Consider the following 23792-nt stretch of genomic DNA (forward strand, 5'->3'; position numbering starts at 1 on the left):
AGCGAAGACTGTTGTATATTCACAAGTTTTACGTAGTTAATTTGTATTGTATCTATCTATCTATCTATCTATATAAAAACGAGTTGTGAGTATGCATGTTTGTTTGTTTGTAAAAAGAGCGTTTGCATATGACGTCATTATTAGTACATACGGCTTTGTATATGGACAGACAATGGGAAAGCCAAGAATGTTGTATATTCGCAATTTTTACGTAGTTTGAAACACATATATAAATCTATCTATATTCACAGGTGGGACACAGGGACACAACTACAATGGCGCGTAACTAATATGGCGCGTAACGACTTACGCGCGCGGGGGGGCTTGGGGGGGCGCGAAGCGCCCCACCAACTAGGTGTTGGTGTATATATATATATATACTAGCTGTTGGGGTGGCGCTTCGCGCCACCCCAACACCTAGTTGGTGGGGCGCTTCGCGCCCCCCAAGCCCCCCCGCGCGCGTAAGTCGTTACGCGCCATATTAGTTACGCGCCATTGTAGTTGTGTCCCTGTGTCCCACCTGTGAATATAGATAGATTTATATATGTGTTTCAAACTACGTAAAAATTGCGAATATACAACATTTTTGGCTTTCCCACTACTGGAAGCTTTCCGTTTCCAATTGCCAGCAATTGATCTGAAAATGTTTGACCAGAATCATCGTTTTGCAATCGGACACGCATATTTGTAGTTAATTTTAATATTTTTACGTGTGCCCATAAATTAGAATTTTTCAGGCAAGCATTCATTTCGTCTGCAGGAGTTAAACTACGTAAAAATTGCGAATATACAACATTCTTGGCTTTCCCATTGTCTGTGCATATACAAAGCCGTATGCACTAATAATGACGTCATATGCAAACGCTCTTTTTACAAACAAACAAACATGCATACACACAACTCGTTTTTATATAGATAGATAGATAGATGGATACAATACAAATTAACTGCGTAAAACTTGCGAATATACAACATTCTTCGCTGTCCAATTGTCGCTGCATATAAATAGATTGTCAGGTTTACCGACCCTCGAACATGCAACGTACAATTGTCCATGGGAAAAACAATCAGTATTAAGATCTATACCACATTTTTCTAATGATTGACCTTGAGCTTTGTTAATGGTGATTGCAAATGCTAATCGAATTGGGAATTGCAATCTTTTAAATTGAAAAGGCAGATCCGTTGGAATCATGGGAATGCGAGGAATAAGAACAGCATTACCCTCAAAAGGCCCTGTCAAGATTGTCGCCTCTATTAGGCTTTCCATTGTTTTTTTTACGGCAAGTCGCGTGCCATTGCAAAGCTTTGGTGGGTTGATATTTCTTAAAAGTATTATTGGTACGCCTATTTTTAGTTGTAGCACGTGTGGTGGAAACCCTTAAAGATATATGGAATTTAAAAATTCAGATGGATAATTAACCGCTTCATTTGGTTCCAAAACTGTGTCGACTGACTTGCAAAGGACTGCCTGGTCTCGAATCTTGGTCAAAACAATATTGTTGATTTCGTGGACGTCTATATTTTTGGGTGCGAGAATCGCTCTTTCACTTAGCCATTTATTATTTTTATAATTTTTTAGAATATTCGGAAATACTTTTTCAATCAATTCATTTTTGGACGTCACTAAACTACAGAAATCAGCAGGTAGTTGTATACGTCCTGAAATTGAGTCTATCGTATCATAAATGTCTTTTTGTTCCGACGTTAACTTGTAAATGTTATTTTGTACATACGACAATAGATCACTCGTACTGTAACTTTGTTCACGATCCAATTCTACACATGTCGAAACAGCAGCGATACGGTTAGGTGAAGGCATTCCCAAATCCTGAAGAGGTTTGTTTGCCATATGTACGCACAAATCTTCTATAATAACTAAAGTGTCGTTATAAATTTATGATGTAAAATCAAAAGTCATTTCTGACGTCTCTAACTGTTTTCGATGGAGTATATCTTCGGACATTTTTGACTTATATTTTTCCCATAACTCTGTAGGAGCTGATGGAGAGCAAGTGTACGAATTTGACTTGGGGTTGACGTGTCGCACGCGTCATTGATGCAGTTATCCCAGTGTTGGTCATTCTCCAATAAATTCAGAGCTTGGCATGCACTACGGTAAGTGTCATGTATAGTACCGTTTACAGTTCTCAAATACTCAAAGGATGTAGGACCGGGTACATTCACCAAAAGCAGGCGTAGAAAGAAGCATTCATGTTGATTGGGGTGAACGGTGTAGAGTCTTCCTATCGTGGTATCTTTGAAGATGGTAGGTTGGCCGTAAACCCACTGGTTATCTACTTCGATGGTGGTACCGTTGCCATTGTAGGTTTTTCAGTCATTTTACAATTAGAAATTTCTCTTTCAACGGTCTTCTTACAATTAAAAATTTGTCTTTGAACGATATTCTTAAATACCTGTGTCCTGGTCGTCATTTATATTCCCTGTGTCCCGGTCGTCATTTGTGTCCCGGTATCCCAGTCTGTAATTTCTCTTTTTTCTTTTTTCAGTTTTCTTTTTCTTCTTTATTTTTCAGCTTCACTATGAAATACATATCGCCGAACCTTTGTTTTTTTAACTAAAATCTGGTAGTCATTGATGACCTTATCCAAGTCAAAATCCCAAACCCAATCATCATCGCTATCATTTTCAGTTTTAATATGTTTTGACTCTCGCTGTCCAGGTGGATCTTCATCTAACTGCGCGGTTTTGCGTTCTTTAGCCTCAAGCCTGTTTCCTTGCTGTTCTTTTGATTCCTCGGCACGCTTTCTTTTCTGACTTTCTCTATCAGCAGCAAGTTTTTTGGCATAGACTCTTTGAGCATCTTCATCAGTCATTGTAAACTTAAACATTAATAGAATTCTACGCGAACATATGTCTTATATAACTTGAATGACGTCACCTTCAAAGCAAAAATGATGGCAACTAATTTCATGACGTCAGCCGAAACATGACGTCACCTGATCCATCCACAGATCCACACACAGACAACTTATTTTTATATATATAGATCCAATAAATTCAGAGCTTGGCATGCACTACGGTAAGTGTCATGTATAGTACCGTTTACAGTTCTCAAATACTCAAAGGATGTCGGACCGGGTACATTCACCAAAAGCAGGCGTAGAAAGAAGCATTCATGTTGATTGGGGTGAACGGTGTAGAGTCTTCCTATCGTGGTATCTTTGAAGATGGTAGGTTGGCCGTAAACCCACTGGTTATCTACTTCGATGGTGGTACCGTTGCCATTGTAGGTTTTTCAGTCATTTTACAATTAGAAATTTCTCTTTCAACGGTCTTCTTACAATTAAAAATTTGTCTTTGAACGATATTCTTAAATACCTGTGTCCTGGTCGTCATTTATATTCCCTGTGTCCCGGTCGTCATTTGTGTCCCGGTATCCCAGTCTGTAATTTCTCTTTTTTCTTTTTTCAGTTTTCTTTTTCTTCTTTATTTTTCAGCTTCACTATGAAATACATATCGCCGAACCTTTGTTTTTTTAACTAAAATCTGGTAGTCATTGATGACCTTATCCAAGTCAAAATCCCAAACCCAATCATCATCGCTATCATTTTCAGTTTTAATATGTTTTGACTCTCGCTGTCCAGGTGGATCTTCATCTAACTGCGCGGTTTTGCGTTCTTTAGCCTCAAGCCTGTTTCCTTGCTGTTCTTTTGATTCCTCGGCACGCTTTCTTTTCTGACTTTCTCTATCAGCAGCAAGTTTTTTGGCATAGACTCTTTGAGCATCTTCATCAGTCATTGTAAACTTAAACATTAATAGAATTCTACGCGAACATATGTCTTATATAACTTGAATGACGTCACCTTCAAAGCAAAAATGATGGCAACTAATTTCATGACGTCAGCCGAAACATGACGTCACCTGATCCACGATCCACAGATCCACAGACAACTTATTTTTATATATATAGATATAACAGCTAGTATATATATATAAATAAGTTGTCTGTCTGTCTGTCGGTCGAGTGACGTCATTATATGACGTCTGAATTATTTCATCATATACCAATTCAAAAACGAATGTATTCAAGCCGAAGTAGCTTAATTCTTAAATAAATAATAATAAAGTAGCTGAGTTGGTAAAGTGTTATGTTCCAGGTTCCAGGTCCGAGAGGTTCCAGGTTCGAACCTTGGCTTTAGCATTAATACAAAAGAAGAAAAAAAAACTAAAAAAGGTAAAAACTACCAAAAAAAACTAAAAAGAAAATACTAAAAACACTAAAAAAGCTAAAAAACTAAAAAAAGGTAAAAAACTAAAAAAAATAAAAAAAGGTAAAAAACTAAAACCTAAAAAAGAAAAACTAAAAAAAAAACTAAAAAAAAGGTAAAAACTACAAGAAAAACTAAAAAGAAACAACTAAAAACTAATAAAAAAAAACTAAAAAAACTAAAAACTGAAAAAAAAACTAAAAAAAGGAAAAAAACTGAAAAATAAAGGAGAAAAAGAAAACTAAAAACCGGGACACAGGGAATATAAATGACGACCGGGACACTCAAAGAGAAATTACAGACTGGGACACTGGGACACAAATAACGACCGGGAGATATAAATGACGACCGGGACACTCAAAGATAAATTACAGACCGGGACACCGGGACACAAATGACGACCGGGACACAGGGAATATAAATGACGACCGGGACGCTCAAAGAGAAATTACAGACTGGGACACTGGGACACAAATGACGACCGGGATACTGGGAATATAAATGACGACTGGGACACAGGGACACAACTACAAGGGGGATGCCGGGGGCACAGGGAGATATATAAATGACGACGGGGACACGGGGAATGTTCGATTAGCAATCACCATCAACAAAGCTCATGGGCAATCATTAGAATAATCAGGTATAGATCTGAATACGGATTGTTTATCCCATGGACAATTTTATGTTGCATGTTCAAGAGTCGGTAAACCTGACAATCTATTTATATGCACAGACAATGGGACATCGAAGAATGTTGTATATTCGCAAGTTTTACGTAGTTAAAAACATATATATATCTATCTATATTCACAGGTGGGACACAGGGACACAACTACAATGGCGCGTATATATATATATATATATATATATATATATATATATATATATATATATATATATATATCTATATCTATATATATATATATATATATATATATATATATATCTATATATATATATATATATATATATATATATATATATATATATTTAGAACTTTTAGAACCATTAAAGACGCTTCACCCCGCCCCTTCAAGTGCTCTTATCCCCTTCTCAAAAATAGGTATATTCTCTTGTTTTGGAAACATTTCGAAGTACAACTGCAGACAAAATTGTTACTTTTTCTAAGTTGATAACGTACAGACATTTTTTTTTTATTTATACTTGTCGCCTAAATCAAAATATCTAATTTTTCTTATTATAGCCCCCCTTACTATAACTGTATCTCCCCTAAGTTGTAGCTGCTGACGCGACCATAGCAACAATAATGGTCATATAGAAAACAATTCAACCATACGCAACAACGTCACAATAAAGTATCACTAATGTTAAACAAGTAGTAATTAATAAATAAAAACAGTATAAAACAAGGGACCATCATGAAATTAAATCATTAATGTAAGAAGAATTACAAAATTATCAAAGGCGTGTATATACTTTGGTAAAGTAAACATTCGGACAGATCGATGTAGATCGTCATAAATAAGCACCCTCATATATGTGAAATCTGTTGAGACACGGACCAAATATGACATATACATTCATCACTTCAGTTACGAAAAGGGAATTTTTCACTCTAGACCTGACATTTTTCATCTTTGTAGAAACTCTTTCCAAAACAGGTAGACAATTTTCACGAACCATAAGCCGAACTATGTGTTCGTTGACAAGATAAGTTCTATTAAAAAACTAGATTCCGCCCCCCTCGGGCCACTTCCCAGTCTGTTTCTACCTTGTCTCTTGTTCGCTGCTGTACCTCCAGAAGGGAAAATCTTTATCCCCTACATTACGGAAAAAATAAGCAAAACATCCCGCTAGTTTCCCTTGTTTTTATTTAGTACAAACACTGCCCGTCTTTTGTATTTGTTCGCTTGTTTTTTTCTTCATTTTCTTTTAATGTTCCTTTAAAAATGTTTTACATATTTATATGTTTTCTTATTTTATTGGGCTTTACCTGTTTTTATGCTATTAAAATATGATGACCAAACTCAGTTTAAATAATGACGAATGAGTAAATTGCAATTTTGATAACTTTAATTTCGGGGCAGGCAAAAGAATTTAACTTTAATTTCTTTTGCCAATACTTTAGTTTCTGTTTGCTTTTTATGCTATTTTCTTTTGTACTGTTTTAATTTATTAGCCTCAAAATTCAAATTCCGCCCTTCGGGAGTTGTGATGTCAATTTCTTGAAATAAATATCTTGTCTTTTCTATCTTAAAAGATTATGAACGATGTGCTTCGACATCTTATGTGCCATGAATAATTGCCTCCGTCGCTTGGGAGAGTCCTATGGACAACAGGAGTCCGTATAGAATACCTATGCTAATAAACACTCTAAGTTACAATAGACAAACTGGATGCCTAAGAGTGTGACGACAATCTTGTTAACGAACTAAAAATATTTTGGAAAATCTTGAGAGATGGCCAAAGCAAAAGCTTTAAAAATAATTGGATGGAGGGGGAGTGTTGGCCTCTAACTGCTTGATACTGTTCCGACTTTGTAGTAGTAGTTTACTTGTTAATACTTCTGCATTCAGTTGCTGCCGTGCCTTTTTGAGGGTGCACTGAAATTTTTATAATAACCGCTAAGAACACTTAAGTTTTTTTTTTTATGGCACTTGGTATTAACCAAGTGACATATAGCAATCGCCAATTCTGTCGGTCTGTCGGTCCCGGTTTTGCTACTTTAGGCACTTCCAGGTAAGCTAGGACGATGAAATTTGGCAGGCGTATCAGGGACGGGACCAGCTTAAATTAGAAATAGTCTTTTTCCCAATTTGACCATCTGGGGGGGGGGGGGGGTGCCGGTTAATTCGGAAAAATAGAAAAATAGAAGTATTTTTAACTTACGAATTGTTGATCAGATCTTAATGAAATTTGATGTTTGGAAGGATATCGTGTCTTAGCGCTCTTATTTTAAATCCCGACTAGATCTGGTGACATTGGGGGGATATGGGAGGGGGAAACCTAAAATCTTGGAAAACACTTAGAGTGGAGGGATCGGGATGATACTTGGTGGGAAAAATAAGCACAAGTGCTAGATACATGATTGACATAACCGGAACGGATCCGGTCTCTTTGGGGTGGTTGGGGGGGTAATTCTGAAAAATTAAAAAATGAGGTATTTTTAACTTACGAACGGGTGATCGGATCTCAATGAAATTTGATATTTAGAAGGATATCGTGTCTCAGAGCTCTTATTTTAAACCCAACCGGATCTGGTGACATTGGGGGGAGTTGGGAGGGGGAAACCTAAAACTTAGAAAACACTTAGAGTGGAGGGATCGGGATGAAACTTGGTGGGAAAAATAAGCACAAGTCCTAGATACATGATTGACATAACCGGAACGGATCCGCTCTCTTTGGGGTAGTTGGGGGAGGGGTTAATTCTGAAAAATTAGAAAAAAGAGGTATTTTTAACTTACGAACGGGTGATCGGATCTCAATGAAATTTGATATTTAGAAGGATATCGTGTCTCAAAGCTCTTATTTTAAATCCTGACCGGATCTGGTGACATTGGGGGAAGTTTGGGGTGTGGAACCTAAAATCATGGAAAACGCTTAGATTGGAGGGATCGGAATGAAACTTGGTGGGAAAAATAAGAGCAGAAGTCTTACATACGTGATTTACATAATTGGAACGGATCCGCTCTATTGGGGGGGGGTGTGTGTGTGTGTTCTAATTCTGAAAAATAAGAAAAAATTACGTATTTTAACTTACGAAGGAGTGATCGGATCTTCATGAAACTTCATATTTAGAAGGACCTCGTAACTCAGATCTCTTATTTTAAATCTCAACCGGATCAAGCGTAATTGGGTGGGGGGGCAGTTGGGGGGACCGGAAATCTTAGAAAATACTTAAAGCGGTGAGATCAGGATAAAACTGGATGGGAAGAATAGAAACCTGTCTAAGATACGTGACTGACATAACCGGACCGGATCTGCTCTCTTTGGTGGAATTGGGGGGGGGGGGTAATTTTGAAAATTTAGGTATTTGTAACTTACGAAAGGGTGACCAGATCTTAATGAAATTTGATATTTAGAAGGATCTTGTGCTTTAAAGTTCTAATTTTAAATGTCTACCAGATCCTGTGACATTGGGGGGAGTTGGAGGGGGAAACCGGAATTCTTGGAAAACGTGAACATTGGGGTATTTTATCTTACGAATAGATAATCGGATCTTAATGAAATTTGATTTTTAGAAGGAATTCATGTCTCAGAGCTCTTATTTCAAATCCCAACCAGATCTTTTGACATTGGGGGGAGTTGGAGGGGGAAATCTTGGAAAAACACTTGGAGTGGAGGAATCGGGATGAAGCTTGGTGGATAGATTAAACAAATGTTCTTTATACGTGATTGACAGAATCGTACTGGTTTCGCTCTCTTTGGGGGAGTTGGGGGGAAGGGCTCAGTGATTTGGCGAGTTTGGTGCTTCTGGACGTGCTAGGACGATTGAAATTGGTAGGCGTGTCAGGGAGCTGAACAATTTGACTTGATAAAGTCATTTTCCCAGATTCGACCATCTGGGGCTAAAGGGAGAGGAAAAATTAGAAAAAATTAGGTATTTATAACTTACGAGTGGGTGATCGGATCTTAATGAATTTTGATATTTAGAAGGACATCGTGACTCAGAGCTCTTATTTTAAATCCTGACTGGCATTAAGCCTCTTATTTTCCTTTTTAAATCAATCTATTGATTCATAGAATTTTGTTAGAGCTCATGCCATATGATTTCTTGGCTCTTAGCTCTTCTCGCCTCGTCACAAGTGCCATATGAGCTCTTAGCTCTTGTTTTTTTTCAATGTGCTTATGGAATAACCTTTGAATTGTTCTCTTCCAGGCTGTAATGAAACTTCTTATAAATAAATCAAAAGATGGATTAAATAATGGAGTCATGATTCCTAAGCCGCAATATCCACTTTATTCAGCATCAATCGCAGAATATGGTTTGGAACAGGTAATTTTTTTTGTATTTATTATTCATTGAAACATCCAAAATGAAGCAAAACAACTGACAACTGGCTTTTTGGACAGTCATTAGTTTAAGATGAAGAACTTTACATCCATTCAATGAATCTACTGGATAATACCCTCTCTCCCTGCTGCCACTGCTTTTTTTGCTAGTGCCCTGAATATGAGTACCTCCTTCTTGTCTCCGGTAAAAAAAAAGCGCTTTCGAGTTGTTCTATCAAATCTTATCACATTGGAATACCGGGAAAGGGACAGGGGTGTTGATCAGAAGTACCGAATGATTAATTCTATTTAAACGAATATTTAAACTTGAATTTAAATGAATATTCTTGTTATTGTTATATACAGACCTTCTCATACACGTAAAAATTGTATTGAGAAAAAGAACTCTTTAAATACCTTCTGAATACAATCATTTTAGGAATACATGAATTAATGCACAGTTAATTTTTATTTTGTATTATCAGTTTGATGGTAATATTATTAACCACAGGAGCTTAAGTAAGAAAAGAATTAGAAAGGAAATAGTTTAGTCAATTAAATTTAAAAGTCAAATGTAAAAACTAAAAAGATTCCTTAAGTTAACTTATGGCTTTTAGCACCTCAAATGAGACCTTTTACTGTGGTTGCAGGTTACCATCTGACCTGACGCGGTAACAAGAATATACATATCCTCGTCAGGCACGTTAGTACACGAAAACGTTGAGTTTCGACCAAAAGACTAGTTTACTAAACCAAGGGTTACTATAAATGGTTCCATTGCAACTGTTCCTTCGTGTAACTAAACCCCGTTCAACCCAACACCGTACAACTCAACCTTCGTGTAACTGAAAGCTCGTGCAACTGAACCCTTGTGTGAATCAACCACCGTTTACCTGGGTGCAACTCAACCCCCATGCAACTCAACCCTAAGTTTCTCCCTACCCCAGAGGAGTAGGGCCCTAGAACGTCGTAGAGGGCTATTTGAGTTCATACGAATGGCATTATTTTACATTTACGAGCTTTATAGTTTCGTCATGTCAGCTCCATCATAAAATGCCTGAAGGCAACAAAATGCGATTGGAGTGTAAAGGCTTGAAACTATAAATGGTCTACCACCCAAACCCCCTTGATCGAGAACCCTCAAACTGTTGGCTAAAATCCCCCTCTTGAAAATTCCTCTTTCCAGTCTTTGACAAATCTCCCCTTCCCAGTAGTTTTGACAAAAACTACCAAGTGACTAAAATTCATTCAAGTACAAAGCTGATTTTTTAATGATTAAATAAAAAAAATCGACTGAAAGTAGGGAGCAACGTTAAAAACTTAAAACGAACGGAAATTTAAGTATAGGAAGGAGTTTCCCCCTCTTCAACACCTCGCTCTTTACGCTAGAAGTTTTTTATTACTTTTAGAAAAGCTTCTTATTGTTCTAATTAAACAGCCCTTGTGTTTCAGGAGTCGTTCTTGGGGCAAAATTCAAACTTTAGCGTAAGTGTTGAGGAGGGGTCAACCCTCTTCATATTCGTAATAATTTCTGTTCTTTTTAAGTTTTAATTTTGCTCCTTACTTTCAGTTGAATTTTTTTTTAATTTAATTTCTGACTGTTATTTAAATTTTGTCAGGAAATCTGGCCACTCCTCCACGGAGAAATACCCCTCCGTACGGAATTATCCTCTATCCCGGTGAAAATTTACCTTGGACAAGGAATTATGATTCCTTCACTTTGTAAAGGAATTATGGTAAATTTCCCATCTGTAAAGTTTCTCCTGAAAAGTTCACCCCCTGGAAACTTCCCTCCTCATGAAAAATTAACCTGTGGAAAGCCCCCCCCCTCTCCTGCAGAAAATTCGTCTCCCACCCGAAAATGTATGTATACGTCCCAATAACAAATGGTATGCGTAAACAATGAGCGAATTTTGTAACCCTGTGGCTGTGGGTGGGGGGTCTCATGTTATATCCAACGGTATAATTAATGGGCTTTTCAGCTAAGATGAAAAAATGGCTATTTCAAAATTTTAATTGGACCATTTTGTGAAAAAAGGACTTTTGTGAAAAAGGGACTGGGAAGGGGACCTAGTTGCCCTCGAATCTTTTTGGTCGCTTAAAGAAGGCACTAAAACATTTAATTTCTGTCAATGGGCCCTCTCCCAATATTCTAGGACCCCTGTGTCGATTACATAAGGGTTGATTTAGACGGAGGTTCAATTAGTTGGATGACATTAAGTTGTAGGGGGTTTAGGTAAATGGAGTTGAGTTGCACGTGGGTCGAATTGCATGGGGGCTGAGTTGCATGAATGTTCTCTTTTTCATTTTTTCATCTTTTTTTTAACACATCTAATAAGTTCTGACGTTAAATCCTTAGATTTCATCAACTTGTGTAAAAGCTTATCTAGACAAGCTGTTATTAACTTTTAAGATGGGGCATGATCAACTCACCTGAAAGCAGTTACTTTTTTTTTATTTGCTAGGTATCTATAATTTCCAGAACCTTCCGCTAATTTTGCCGCGCTATTACTAGATTTTCATAGAATTTTGTTTTTGCAAGATTGACGTAGAAAAAGTAGCCATTGTTGTATTTAAAATTATTTACTTTTACGAAATTCAGTGAAAATTGAAGAAATAGAGTTTTTATTAATACCATGTACGCACAAAGGAATGTGTGGCGAGGAATTAAATTCGTGACAGTAATGCTTAGCTATTTATTGTAAGTTTAAAAATACGCTCATATCATTTTTAAAATAGAATTAAATAGATACGGAAATGCGAATAACTCTGACCGGTTGATACTAGTTGACGAAGTCTTGATGCGAGAAAAAGAAACTCTGCTTAAGCTCTTGCTATTTTGGTTCAGTTTGTTTTTTAACTCCTTCTCTCCCCTCCCCCTCCTGCCGGAAAATTAGTGCGTTCAGACATATATAGCGAAAGCTTTTATTAGAGATTTTTTTTTTACTTATCATAGGATCAAGTTTATGGCTTATTTTAACCGACCGGCATATTTGTTGAAACATGATAGTTTGGAAGTTTATATGGCAGTATGGTCTATGAAAGTATATATGGAGGTAGAACTAGATGTATCAACGTAAAACTTTATGTGGAACTTAACTTAATGATCGGTGCATTAAAATAAAAATAAAAAATAGTGACGAATATTTTTTTCAAACTTTCTCGGTAGATTTTTGTAGGGAGTGGTCAATTTAGCCTCTGTACCGTTAAATTATCCCAACGTTTTCTCTCGTTGCTCGGAGACCAAAATTTTAATCGAAATATTTACTGACCGTTTGTATAGTTCACCTGAACAATCCAAAATTAAAACATGTTGTGTAGCTTCTTCCGAACTATGAGTAAAGTGAACGTGCGACCCGGTTTGAATGAGGTTGCCATATTTTCTATCACACATTCCAGATTCTTCCCATTTTTTTCGCCTTAAAGAAAAGAAGTATGCTCAGCCTATCTGCAAGTTAAATGTAGTCTTTTTTGTAGTAAGTACGGTTGCCCCGCCATTGGTTGCTCATTTTCTGCTTGTCTTGACAATAAAATTGCTATTAGCTATAAGGGTGATAATGCCGTGCAACAGATTCTCCTGTGGCAACACAACCTGATATTGAGGTTAGAAACAGTCCGTAACCTTATGCTCACTCAAAGAAAAGGTGTTGGTAACCATAAAAGAAGCCGTGAACTGTTACCTTATAGCACCTATCCCGCTCAGACTCTGAAAACAGGGTGGTTAACCACCTGTGTACCTGACTAGGCCCATGATTGCTCCCCATGATGTATTATTTGATAACGTCTAAGAACTTTTTAGATTCTTCTCGCATTAAGGCACAATTCGTAAATGACTTTCAGCATATTTTCTTTAATTCTTAATTCAATTCCCGTAAACTTTGGCTTTGTAATACATGTATTCCTTTTTTGATGTCTGTCTATCTGTATTTACCATACAATTTCCTTAGTATGATATGATTTTCACACAATTTTCTATTTAAGTTGAATTACTATTTGGACGAGGACAACGGTTGGGGTTTGGATATAAGTGAATTGGAGCGTTCAGTCAACGAAGCAAGAAAGCGATGCAACCCAAGAGCAATTGTTATTATTAATCCTGGAAATCCGACCGGACAAGTTTTATCCCGACAGAATATTGAAGATGTCATAAAATTTGCTCACAGAGAGAAGCTTTTCATTTTTGCTGACGAAGTTTATCAAGAAAATGTTTACGCCAAGGGCAGTCAATTTCATTCTTTTAAAAAGGTTCTGATGGAACTTGGTGAGCCCTACTCAGGAATGGAGATGGCATCGTTTCTGTCATCTTCAAAGGGTAGAGTACTCATTTCTATTTTTGAGGAAAGATCATTTTGCGCTCTACAATTTTTCTATTACTTCAGTAAACTCAGTTGATAAAACTGCCGTTTAAAAGATGCTTCGAAGATTAACTTTTTACTTTTTACGTTTTAACCTCCACTTTTTACGCTTCCAAATTTCACTGCTAAATTTGTCTTATTGACAAAGGCACAGAGATCAGCATATCTTCATCGTCTTATTTTATGAATTTCTACGATTATGTCCCTTTTTTGAAGTAAAAAAAGCTAGGCTAAAGTTGTTCCGAGCTGTATGGAAATCATGCGGAATAATCGTACAGATTGTAATATTTTAGTTTACTGTGACTTGGAATCTCTGTGCCTGTATGCCGTGGTCCAATTTTTCCGTTCACCTGACTTTGCTTACTTTGATCTTGCAAAACTGTTCTGGATTCTTACTTAAAAACAATGGAAAAACTACTTGATCATAATTTTCCTAACCAAATTTCTTGTTTGGGGACTTCTGGGGTTTTGTAAGTGGTTATTCTGCTTAGAAGTTTTACTAACCACTTGTGTTTATCATCTGTGTTCATCTTGCCATAAATTTTATTTTTCATTATCACACTCAAAGAACCAATTAAAGATGTCAGCCATGTTACAGCTATCACTTTACTTATAAAAAATATATTTTTCTATCGCTAATAATTTCTTCTGAAATTCTTATTTTTAATAAGAATCATGTATGCTAAAACCGAAAACAAAGAATTGCATTCTCCAGACATACATTACCTCCCAAAGTTCTGGGTGACATCTGTTAGTCGTAAGGAGCAGCAAGCCCGAATATCCAGCAAGTGTTATGGCATTCTCAAATATATTTCTTCTTTTTTTTTTTTACTCATTTCAGTTGAGGTTATATGTTCATACAATAAAAAGTTACAATTTCAAGCCACATTGATCATTGCATATATATTATTACTAAACCATAACCTCTATTTCTTAATTTCTAACCTTTATTCCTATGCCTACATAGTTATTATATCTAAACTTTAGTTTAAAAAATATCAAAGAGTGAGGACTCATAAAAAGTAAGTTCCTCGGTTTATCATAGTAATTACATTTGTATTTAGGAAGTAGTAATTGTTGGAACAGCTGTACTAAGTTAATCTAGACATGCTTTAAAGCCCAACTTCACTTTTGGATATCCACTCACAGCAAAATCAATTAATTAATCAATCGATCAATTGTCACTTTCTTTTTTGAAAACTGTTAGTTTCTGGTTGGAACTCAACCACAACAAAAATCTCCATTCTTAGTTCTAATTTTCACTGTTTTTTCCTCGAGTTTTGGGAACATGGTAGAAACTTAGCACCAGAACCAGCGAAATTTTTGAAATAGGTCTATGAGAAAGAAAAGTTTAGGAGCCTCTGCTTTAAAGGGATGTAAAATTACTGTAAAATCTTGCTGTGGGAGAGGGAAGCAGTGTAATGTGGTGTAAATCAACACAAAACAGTTAATGCAATAATTTTTAACAATTTATAGTACATTATATTGGTTTTAACACTCTTCGTAGTCATTTAGCAACTGTCAAATAATTTTTTTGAACTTGACAAATAGAAAACTACAAAGCAAAAATGAGTAATTGTCAACCAGAAATGAATGAGCGATCAATTTTCGATATGAAGCCATATAATTTTAGTTTTTCTGTTCAATTTCTTAAGTAAACATTGAATTCTTTTGCTGATTTTTGTTCCTTTTATATTTGAACGTGTCTTTCGAAGGGGAATACATTTTGCTGTTTTTTTTTTTTTGTTTTGTTAGGCTTACCTAACAAAAAAAAAATAGTAAAAATAATAATAATCATATAACGAAGTGTTAATTAGCTTATTATCTTTATTCTTAATGTTTGAATCCAATCAAGTAGCGGTATAATACTTTTAGTAATTCGAATGCTTCATGTTTTAATCCTGTTTATGGGCCTTTTTGAATATCCAAGCTTCTGGCTTTTCAAGTATCTCCTGTTCTTTGTATCAATCTTCAATGTCGTATGTATTTAAGGTTATATGGGCGAATGTGGTTTGCGTGGTGGATATGCTGAAGTTATCAATCTAGATCCAAAGGTTCGAGCTGTTTTGGAGAAGTCCATATCTGCCAAGCTTTGTCCAACTGTTATTGGACAGGTATTTATTATTCTTTTTCTTCGCTAGTATTGCTAGTGCCTACCTCTCAATGTGAGAACAATCTCAAGTTGGCTATGGTATTTAAAAATTTTTAATTGCTAAAAAGAGTTTTATGGGGAATAAAAAATGAAAAACATCTTCCCCTGTTCTAATGAAGAGAAAATTAGAGTGCTATGAAATAATCAAGGCTCATAGGCATATCATATAACGACAACTGTTTTGTCTGACATAGCAATGCTTGGACATGGAGCTAGTTTTGGTTCCCAAGATGTGTCTTAAGGACACTTCCTCCTGCACAGATGGGGTCTCAAAATCACAGATATCCTCATATATCCTTTGGAAGATCCTCTTGATTCTCCTTCCATCCTAAAAGGTCAGGATGTTGTGGGCCTTTGAATGCAACGAATATTGCTTAGGTTTTTGTTCATTTGAAACGTGTGTAAGCTTCAAATTGTTTTTTGTTTATTAATTCTGTTTCGTTTAAATAAAATAGAAATTTCGAGACACTAAACTATCTATTTATTTTTTAAATTTACAACAATAAATTCAGCCTACAATTTTAAGTAGGTATTAGCCTCATTATATTCAAGAAATGAAAAATAGAACCCTGATTACACATAATAAGTTTAAAAGTTGATTTTATTGTTATTTTTTCTGGAATATAGTTGATTATAATATGCATAGTTGTCAGCTCTTATACGGTGACTAGAATTACTCATTAGAAAAAAACTATATACACTTTAGCTTGGGGAAGTAAGAAACTTCCTAGCAAGAAACTAGTAAGCTGTTTCCTAGTAAGAAAGAGCTTAGCAAGAGGGAAAGTAACTTGATTCTTAAATATGTTCACTGGATTCGAACTTGCGTACACGTTTTGATTCTTTCATCAAGGAAGAATGGAGACTATAAATCAGTTATAAAACATGAAAGACAGCGACTACTGTTCGATTGCTTACAACTTAATCTTAATTAAAGTTAAATAATTTAAAAAACTTAAAGTTAAATTACAACACGGTTGTGGATGCTTTCGCCTTGGGCGCCAATTAAGGGGGAGGCTTTAGCCCTATAGATTCTGAAAAATGCTATTTTTGTATTTTCATCAAACAGGTTTAAAGAAATCTTGCAAAAATCCGCAATCCTTCCAGATATTTGTAGCAATAATTTCGGTTATGAATAATTTGAGTTATTTGTACCTCCTGAAGTATTGGAACAAATGTGTCTTTTTCTTGGAAGTATGTTCTTGTTTTCTTATTTTGTTTTATGTTTGTTAATCTACGACTCCGGAATTAGCAAGACCTTACAAATTTTTAGCTGTTGGTCAAATAGATTTTGCTTGGATATTGGGTGGATAATAGATTGGCAGGGAAAAGGCAACTATAGGGATAAATTGGGCGTAATTGAAATGGGTAACTGATAATACATAATGCAGTGATAATGAAGTAGATTGAATAATACATTTTTTTAAATATCGGCCTATACCAGTTTTTTTTTCATTTTTTAGACGGTCATGGATGTAATAGTGAATCCACCAGTACCTGGTGAGCCTTCGTATGACCTATTTATGTCTCAAAAGAAGGCTGTACTTGAATCCCTGAGTCAACGAGCAACAATGGTTGCAGAAACCTTCAATAGCATACCGAAAATGAAGTGCAATATTGTCCAAGGAGCGATGTATGCCTTTCCTCAGGTAAAATTCGTTTTATGGGAATAATTTATATACACCGGTCACGAACTTTTATTTTGTACCTTGTAATAATGGTGTAAGATCAGTAAGCTGATTTATTAGCAGCTAAAGGGAGAAAAGAAGATAAATATGGCAAAGGGATTTTTTTTTGGGGGGGGGGTTGGGGTGGAGATTAAGAGGAAATTAGTAGTCTCTGGTTCCTTGGGTTTCATAGATTATTCTTGAAATTATTGCCCCATGTTGTTTGCTAGTCGATTCTATTTTGTAGGCTCTCATTTGTAGAACACAATGGATTTTCAAATGGCAAACTAATCGCTTGATGAAGTTTTTTTTTTGTTAGGCATTCCTATTCACAAGCTTCCAAATAGTACGATAATTGATACGATTAAGGTTACAGAAGTTTTCTCGCTCTCAACTTTGTCAGTAGTTTTATTGAAAATTTTTACAGATGGAGGCTAAAGTATAAATTTTTAGATTACTGCCGTCATAGGTGTCATGTCGAAATTTCATGAGTTGATTGAAGGGGTTTTGTATGACTCATCAAAAGTTGGGGCTTTTACAGCTTAGTTTTTAAAATGGTTGGAGTCCTTAAAATTAGTATTTAGTCAGGAGCATAAGGCGGGAAATGTGTGCATTCGTATAATCAATCTTTCTTTGGGAAGGCTTCTGCATTATTTGATAACTTACCAGTTTTCTCAAATGAGATGATCTCACTGTACTTCAATTGACAGAACAAGAGAGATCTAAAGAGACTTGATCCTACTAAGAGGTTCATAATTTTGAAACTATTTGCGTTCATTTAAGACATTTACATCGAGAATCTGTCTATTGCAAGCCCAGATGGGTCGAATTCGCATTTTAGGGTAAAAAAAAATAAAAGAATAAATAAAAAAACAAAAAAAAACAAACAAACCAATAAATTAAGAAGGGAAAAACAGTTTGACATTAGCACTCTGTAACGAAGACTCCAACATTCATATGGAGTTTGGGGACGACTGTCAATACTTGGCAAATGAAGACCCTCGTGTTATCTCAGGAAAATTCTAGAATCATTCTAAGATAATATTGTATTGCAAAATGACTTCAATTAAGACTGGAGAGCTTTCTTTTTTACGATACCACGGATACCAGAAGGTACCTCACAGTGTTCAAAGACGAAACCTGGACAGTCATCAATGCCTGCTAGAATATCGAAAATTTTATATGTATGCAAGATAGATCTCTTCCACGTCTTGCTATTGTTATCATGCACAATCGAATGAATATTTTCTGTGGAGATGGTTAGTTTGACGTGAGCCAGTTGAGCAGAAATGCTAGAAGCTCAGTCTTAAGGCATTTCATACCTTAAGACAGACAGGTCGTAACATTTGTCTTAACACCTTGTAGCTTAGGGGTTGTTTAAAGGAGCAAGTATCTGCCATCTCCGCAAGAGTTCCTTAGAAAAGCGCCTTATGCGATCCCCATGAGACTTGTGAATTACATGCAAATTCTGCTGCAAATATTGCTGCAAATATTGAGCTCAAGATAAAATCGATTGTTAATCGTTTTCACCTAGTGATAGTTTTTGTAAGAATATTGATTGATAAATAAATTACAAGATTTTTAAAATAGGTAACTTTTCATTCAGCCTTTACTTGATGTAATTAATGCATGTAGTTGCGTTATTGAATAATGCTAATAAATATATTACAAGATTTTTAAAATAGGTGGCTTTTCATTCATCCTTTACTTAGTATAATTATTGCAGTTAGTTGCGTTATTGAACAATACTGAATCTTTTTGATCACTTTTTAGCTATGCCGGGATGATTATCAGTCACCAGAAGTTCAACGCCTGTTTTTTCTTCAAGATTTAAACATGCTTAGCATATATTTTTCTGCTTACCTTTCTACTTAAATGCATCATTACCTTTCTGCTTAAATGCATATACCTTTCCTCTTAAGTGCATCAATGAAGACTGTATTTAAATGGGCTATTTGTATAACTTGTCACACTTGCCCTGGGGTTGTACGTACCACGTTACCCCCTGAGGCAGGCTTTTGGAATTGTTAAGTGTTCTGATTATTATGTTAGTTTTGAAAATTTGATCCGAAGCCATATGGGACTGGGGTGTCGCACCCAGGCATAAAGATCACAGTGGATGCCCTCCGATTTCTTATTTTAGTAAAAACAAGTCTGTAAGCTTCTTTTTTGTTTTGTTTAATAGACACCCCCATGGTAGCTAAGTCGGGCATTAATTGCAACTAATGTATCATATAAGGGGCATGAAAATAATTTTACTGTTGACAAAATAACGTATGTCTATATTTATGTTTATAACAAACTCTTGCTAATTTATAGTTTTCCTGGTGAAAAGGGTGGACAATTTTCTTCTATGAATATACTGATGGTTCATAAGTCCCCGTCCCCAATAAAAGACAATAAATTTTCTTTTATGTTTAAACTTTCCATAGTAAAACAGTAGATGTGTCTCCACTTCTCCATACAACTGAACAAAGCTTCTGAATGAGAGTCTCCGATGATGACCGGTCTTGTGCCAACTCTTCAGCCAGCGCTTTTCTCGAGTGCGGCCACATTTACGGAAATCTAGCTGGCTCTAGATCTCGCTTAACTAGTGCCCACCAATTATTTAATTGTCCTCCGTGTCTGTTGTCCCATGTTGCTAAGGGTTCAGCAAGCAGTATTTATATAATGAGGCAATCGTCAGGGTGACCTATAGCGTGTCCAAGCCAGCAGAGCCGGTGGAGATTGATGATGCTTGAGATTCTCTCGTAAATGGAAGAATACTAGTAAATCGTTAAAATGAGGAGGATTGATAAGTAAATTGATCCTACTATAAAAATCTTTTTGTTTATTCTGATGTACATAAATATAAATCTACTTTCAGATTATGCTGCCAGAAAAAGCTATTGAGAAAGCAAAGTCACTGGGCCAAGCACCAGATGTGTTTTACGCTTTTCAGCTATTAGAAAAAACGGGCATCTGTGTCGTACCTGGATCTGGATTCGGACAGCGACCTGGTACTTACCACTTTAGGTAAAGACGCACTTTTCTAGTTGTGTATATTGATTTTTCAAAACTGTTTTTTACTTATTTTTGTCATTTATGTTAATTTCTTTAACTTTTTTCCTTGGTAATTTCCTTTATTTTCTTTTTGCCTGGGATTATTTGCGGTTAAAATTTAGCAAGCGATGCAGTTTGTTTGAACTGATATCACGAGGATTAAAAAATAACAAATCCGACAATATATATCAAAAATAACAATAACATAAACATCTGTGTGAGATCTGTGTTTTTATTAGAATATATATTAAGAAATGTAGGGCTTTATTGTATCCACATATTTCTGTAAATCTAAATTGGCTTTAGATTGGTTAGATGTTTTGTGTACTGAACTAATAGTATAAGTCTATTTGAAAAAGCGGAAACGTTATGAAAAATAAATATTGGGGGAAAGGCTCGTTTCTTTTATTTATTTTTAATGAAGGGGTCATGATATAAAAAAAAAGTTAAGACTATTGGTATAGCTGAATGGGATAGCTGAAAATTGAGGTATCTTTATCTTATGAATGGGTGATCGGATCTTAATGAAACTTTATATATAGAAGGATCTTGTGTCTCAGATGCTCCATTTTTTCAATTCGAATCGAATGATATTTATATGGGATAGATATTTGTATACCAATATGGGATAGCAAGAAGTAAGAAAATGAAGGTATCCTAACTGTATTTTTAAATTCATTAAAAAAAAAAAATCTTTTATAATTCGACTAATATCCCCGTTCATAACCTACACAGCCCTCAAGTTGTACAAAACTCAACACTCACGGTCACGGTCAAAACACAACTCTGCGGCAATAGATATCGCTCATAATATTGGCTTTCCTACTTGAAACAGTAATTTTCAAACAGTTCGTGGTAATGAACTTTTAGTAAGTGTCAACGCGGCTCAATAGTAGCGGAAACTCTATAAAATGGAATTTTGATTTTGATATATATATATCAAAACAATCAGCTTATTATACTGGCTCTAAATAGCCCCCTCACACGCCCCTTTTTCCTCAAAATCGTCCGATCAAAATTTTGGGATACCCATTTTATTCACCAAAGATGAAAAGCCAAAAAACTATGTCTTAATGAGTAAATTATAAAATTTACCCATTGTTTACATTTAGTTTTTGTTATTAGGAAGTATACAGACATTTTTGGGAGGAGGGTAAATTTTGTACTTTGGGTGGGTTTCGACGAGGAGAATTTTTCATCGGAAGGGAATTTCTGGGGGTAAACTTTCTAGGGAAAATTCTACACCTGGGGAATTTGACAAAACTAATGTACGAAATTGTTTGTATTTGTTGTACTTTCTGTTTACCAACTCAATTTTGCATGCGGAGATGTTCCGGGGGATATCGTCAACGTGTTTGGATTTCCGGGAAAAATTTCCACAGAAGGAGAGGTTTTCAGAGTGATTGGAAAATCGATTAGAGGTTAAAGTCTTTTTCAAATGAAAGTATGCTAAGGAGAATTTTTCAGACTGAATCCTCCGCGACAAATTTTACAGAACGAGGGGGAAGGAGGAGATTTCAGCGAGTATAGAATTGCCCGCAGATAATTTTACGGGAGAGAGATGTCTTTTACACTGGAGAAACTTCCCATGGAGGAGTTTCCCGTGAGGGGAGGGAATTCTTCATGGAGGGTGAGCCAGGTTTACCGACGTTATTTGAAAAACGATCAGAAATTACAGAAAAAACAAGTTTTTTTTAAAAACTGAAAGTGAGGAGAAACAGTACAACTCAAAACAAACAGAAATTATTCCGAAAATGAAGGGTTTGCCTCCTCCTCAATACCTTGCTCTTTACGCTAAAGTTTGAATGTTTGTCTTTTTTTTTTTTTTTTATACTCCTGAAACACAAGGACCGTTTAGTTAGAAAAGGAAGATTTTTTTAAAATGCTTAAACCTTTAGCGTGAAGAGTAAGGTATTGAGGAGTGGGGCAACCCCGTCACATGCGGAATAATATATGTTCGTTTTAATGTTGTGCCTTATCTTAAGTTGAAATAATTTTTTTTTATGTAATCTGCGGTAAGAATTAAACTGCAGCAAGTTTAGAGTCGCTGTAACATATGTACTCATATAATATGATCAATCTCTGTCGCCCACTTGCCTGCAAGTCCTGTGGGGATGGTTGATCACAAATCTTTGAATCTTTTTTGGCCTCCAATCACCTTCAAAATGCTCACAGAACTGATCGACTATTTGAATTACCCTTACTTTATGCCTATCTTTCTTAGCTCTGTCTTAGGATGGATTATAGACTATGAGAAACAAGTGAAATAAACCATTTTTATACAACTCTGAAGAGGTGATACCAGCTTTGCCTCTCGCACAGACCATCTGTCTTAGCTTTACTCTAATTAGCTCTTACTCTCCAAGTCCTTCATCTCCTCCACCGAGTTGATAATTCATGTTAGCCCCGAATTACTCATTCAAATTAAGAATTTGGTAATTCAAATTCTATGTTATATTTTGCGGACATAAGTTATTAATGTATTAATTTTCGTTTCGAATTATCTGTTGGAAAACTTCATTCCATTTTGTAGCTTTTAGTTATACATTTAGTAATATTGATAATATACTCATTCTCACGCTTCCACTCATTTTGTATATCACTTAAATCAGTATGCTGTTAATCATCTACTCCAACGTACATACGTATATGCCAATAATTCTGCCTCTCGTTTTTTTTTTTCTTTAACGTTAGATTGCAGGTCTGCTGAAGACTTGGCGACCAGTGCCAGTGCCAACGAATAGCTGGTTGTATTACAAAATAGACAGACGGAGGCTTAAATAAATGTAGGGCGTATCTACTATTGTAAACCTTAGTACTCCTCCAAAATTTATGTTTGATTTAATCTTTTAATTTCAGGACTACTATTCTTCCTCAGCCCGAGAAACTGAAAATGATGTTGGAGAAGTTTAGAGAATTCCAGACCGATTTCATCAGGGAATATAGTTGAGCGCTGTTGCCTTTTTACCTACTTACCACTCTTTGTTGGAAGTTATTCTGCCTTTCGAAGTATGACAGTACAAAATTACACTGCTATTTTAATCCTATAATTTTGTTCAAGCTCAAGATTTTACTGAAATTCCCATTTAATAAATGCTATATAAATTGTGTACATATTTTCTCAGCGGGATTCACCAAAACAAAAATGGTAAGTTATTTGTCAAAGCATCACCATCATCCTTAAGACCAAAGGGTTTGTCGAATGTTTCCTGAAAGTGAGTTTTTGTGCTCTTAAAAGTCCTCTAAAAATCTTCATTCCCTCGTCAAATATTCTGAGATAAGCATACGCTAATGAATTTACTGATAAGTTTGGGTCTGAATGAATTTAGTGAAGTGTTAGCGCGAATTTCTCCCAAACTAAAGGGCTAATGCCATAAAACAGATGAAAGGA

General features: G+C 35.7%; 1 protein-coding gene across 1 annotated transcript in view; it reads left to right on the top strand.

The window, feature by feature from the left end:
• The window catches only part of LOC136032069 (alanine aminotransferase 1-like), a 50885-nt gene extending 27372 nt beyond the window's left edge, over window positions 1-23513 (top strand). The window contains exons 6-11 of the mRNA XM_065712192.1: window positions 9076-9192; window positions 13170-13500; window positions 15536-15657; window positions 17156-17341; window positions 20226-20374; window positions 23261-23513. Coding sequence (XP_065568264.1) covers window positions 9076-9192; window positions 13170-13500; window positions 15536-15657; window positions 17156-17341; window positions 20226-20374; window positions 23261-23351 — 996 coding nt within the window. The 3' untranslated portion in view covers window positions 23352-23513. The remainder of the gene's footprint in view (window positions 1-9075; window positions 9193-13169; window positions 13501-15535; window positions 15658-17155; window positions 17342-20225; window positions 20375-23260) is intronic.
• The last annotated feature ends 279 nt before the right edge of the window (window positions 23514-23792 follow it).

The sequence above is a fragment of the Artemia franciscana genome, chromosome 10 (genome assembly GCF_032884065.1).
Source record: "Artemia franciscana chromosome 10, ASM3288406v1, whole genome shotgun sequence".
Lineage (NCBI taxonomy): Eukaryota > Metazoa > Arthropoda > Branchiopoda > Anostraca > Artemiidae > Artemia > Artemia franciscana.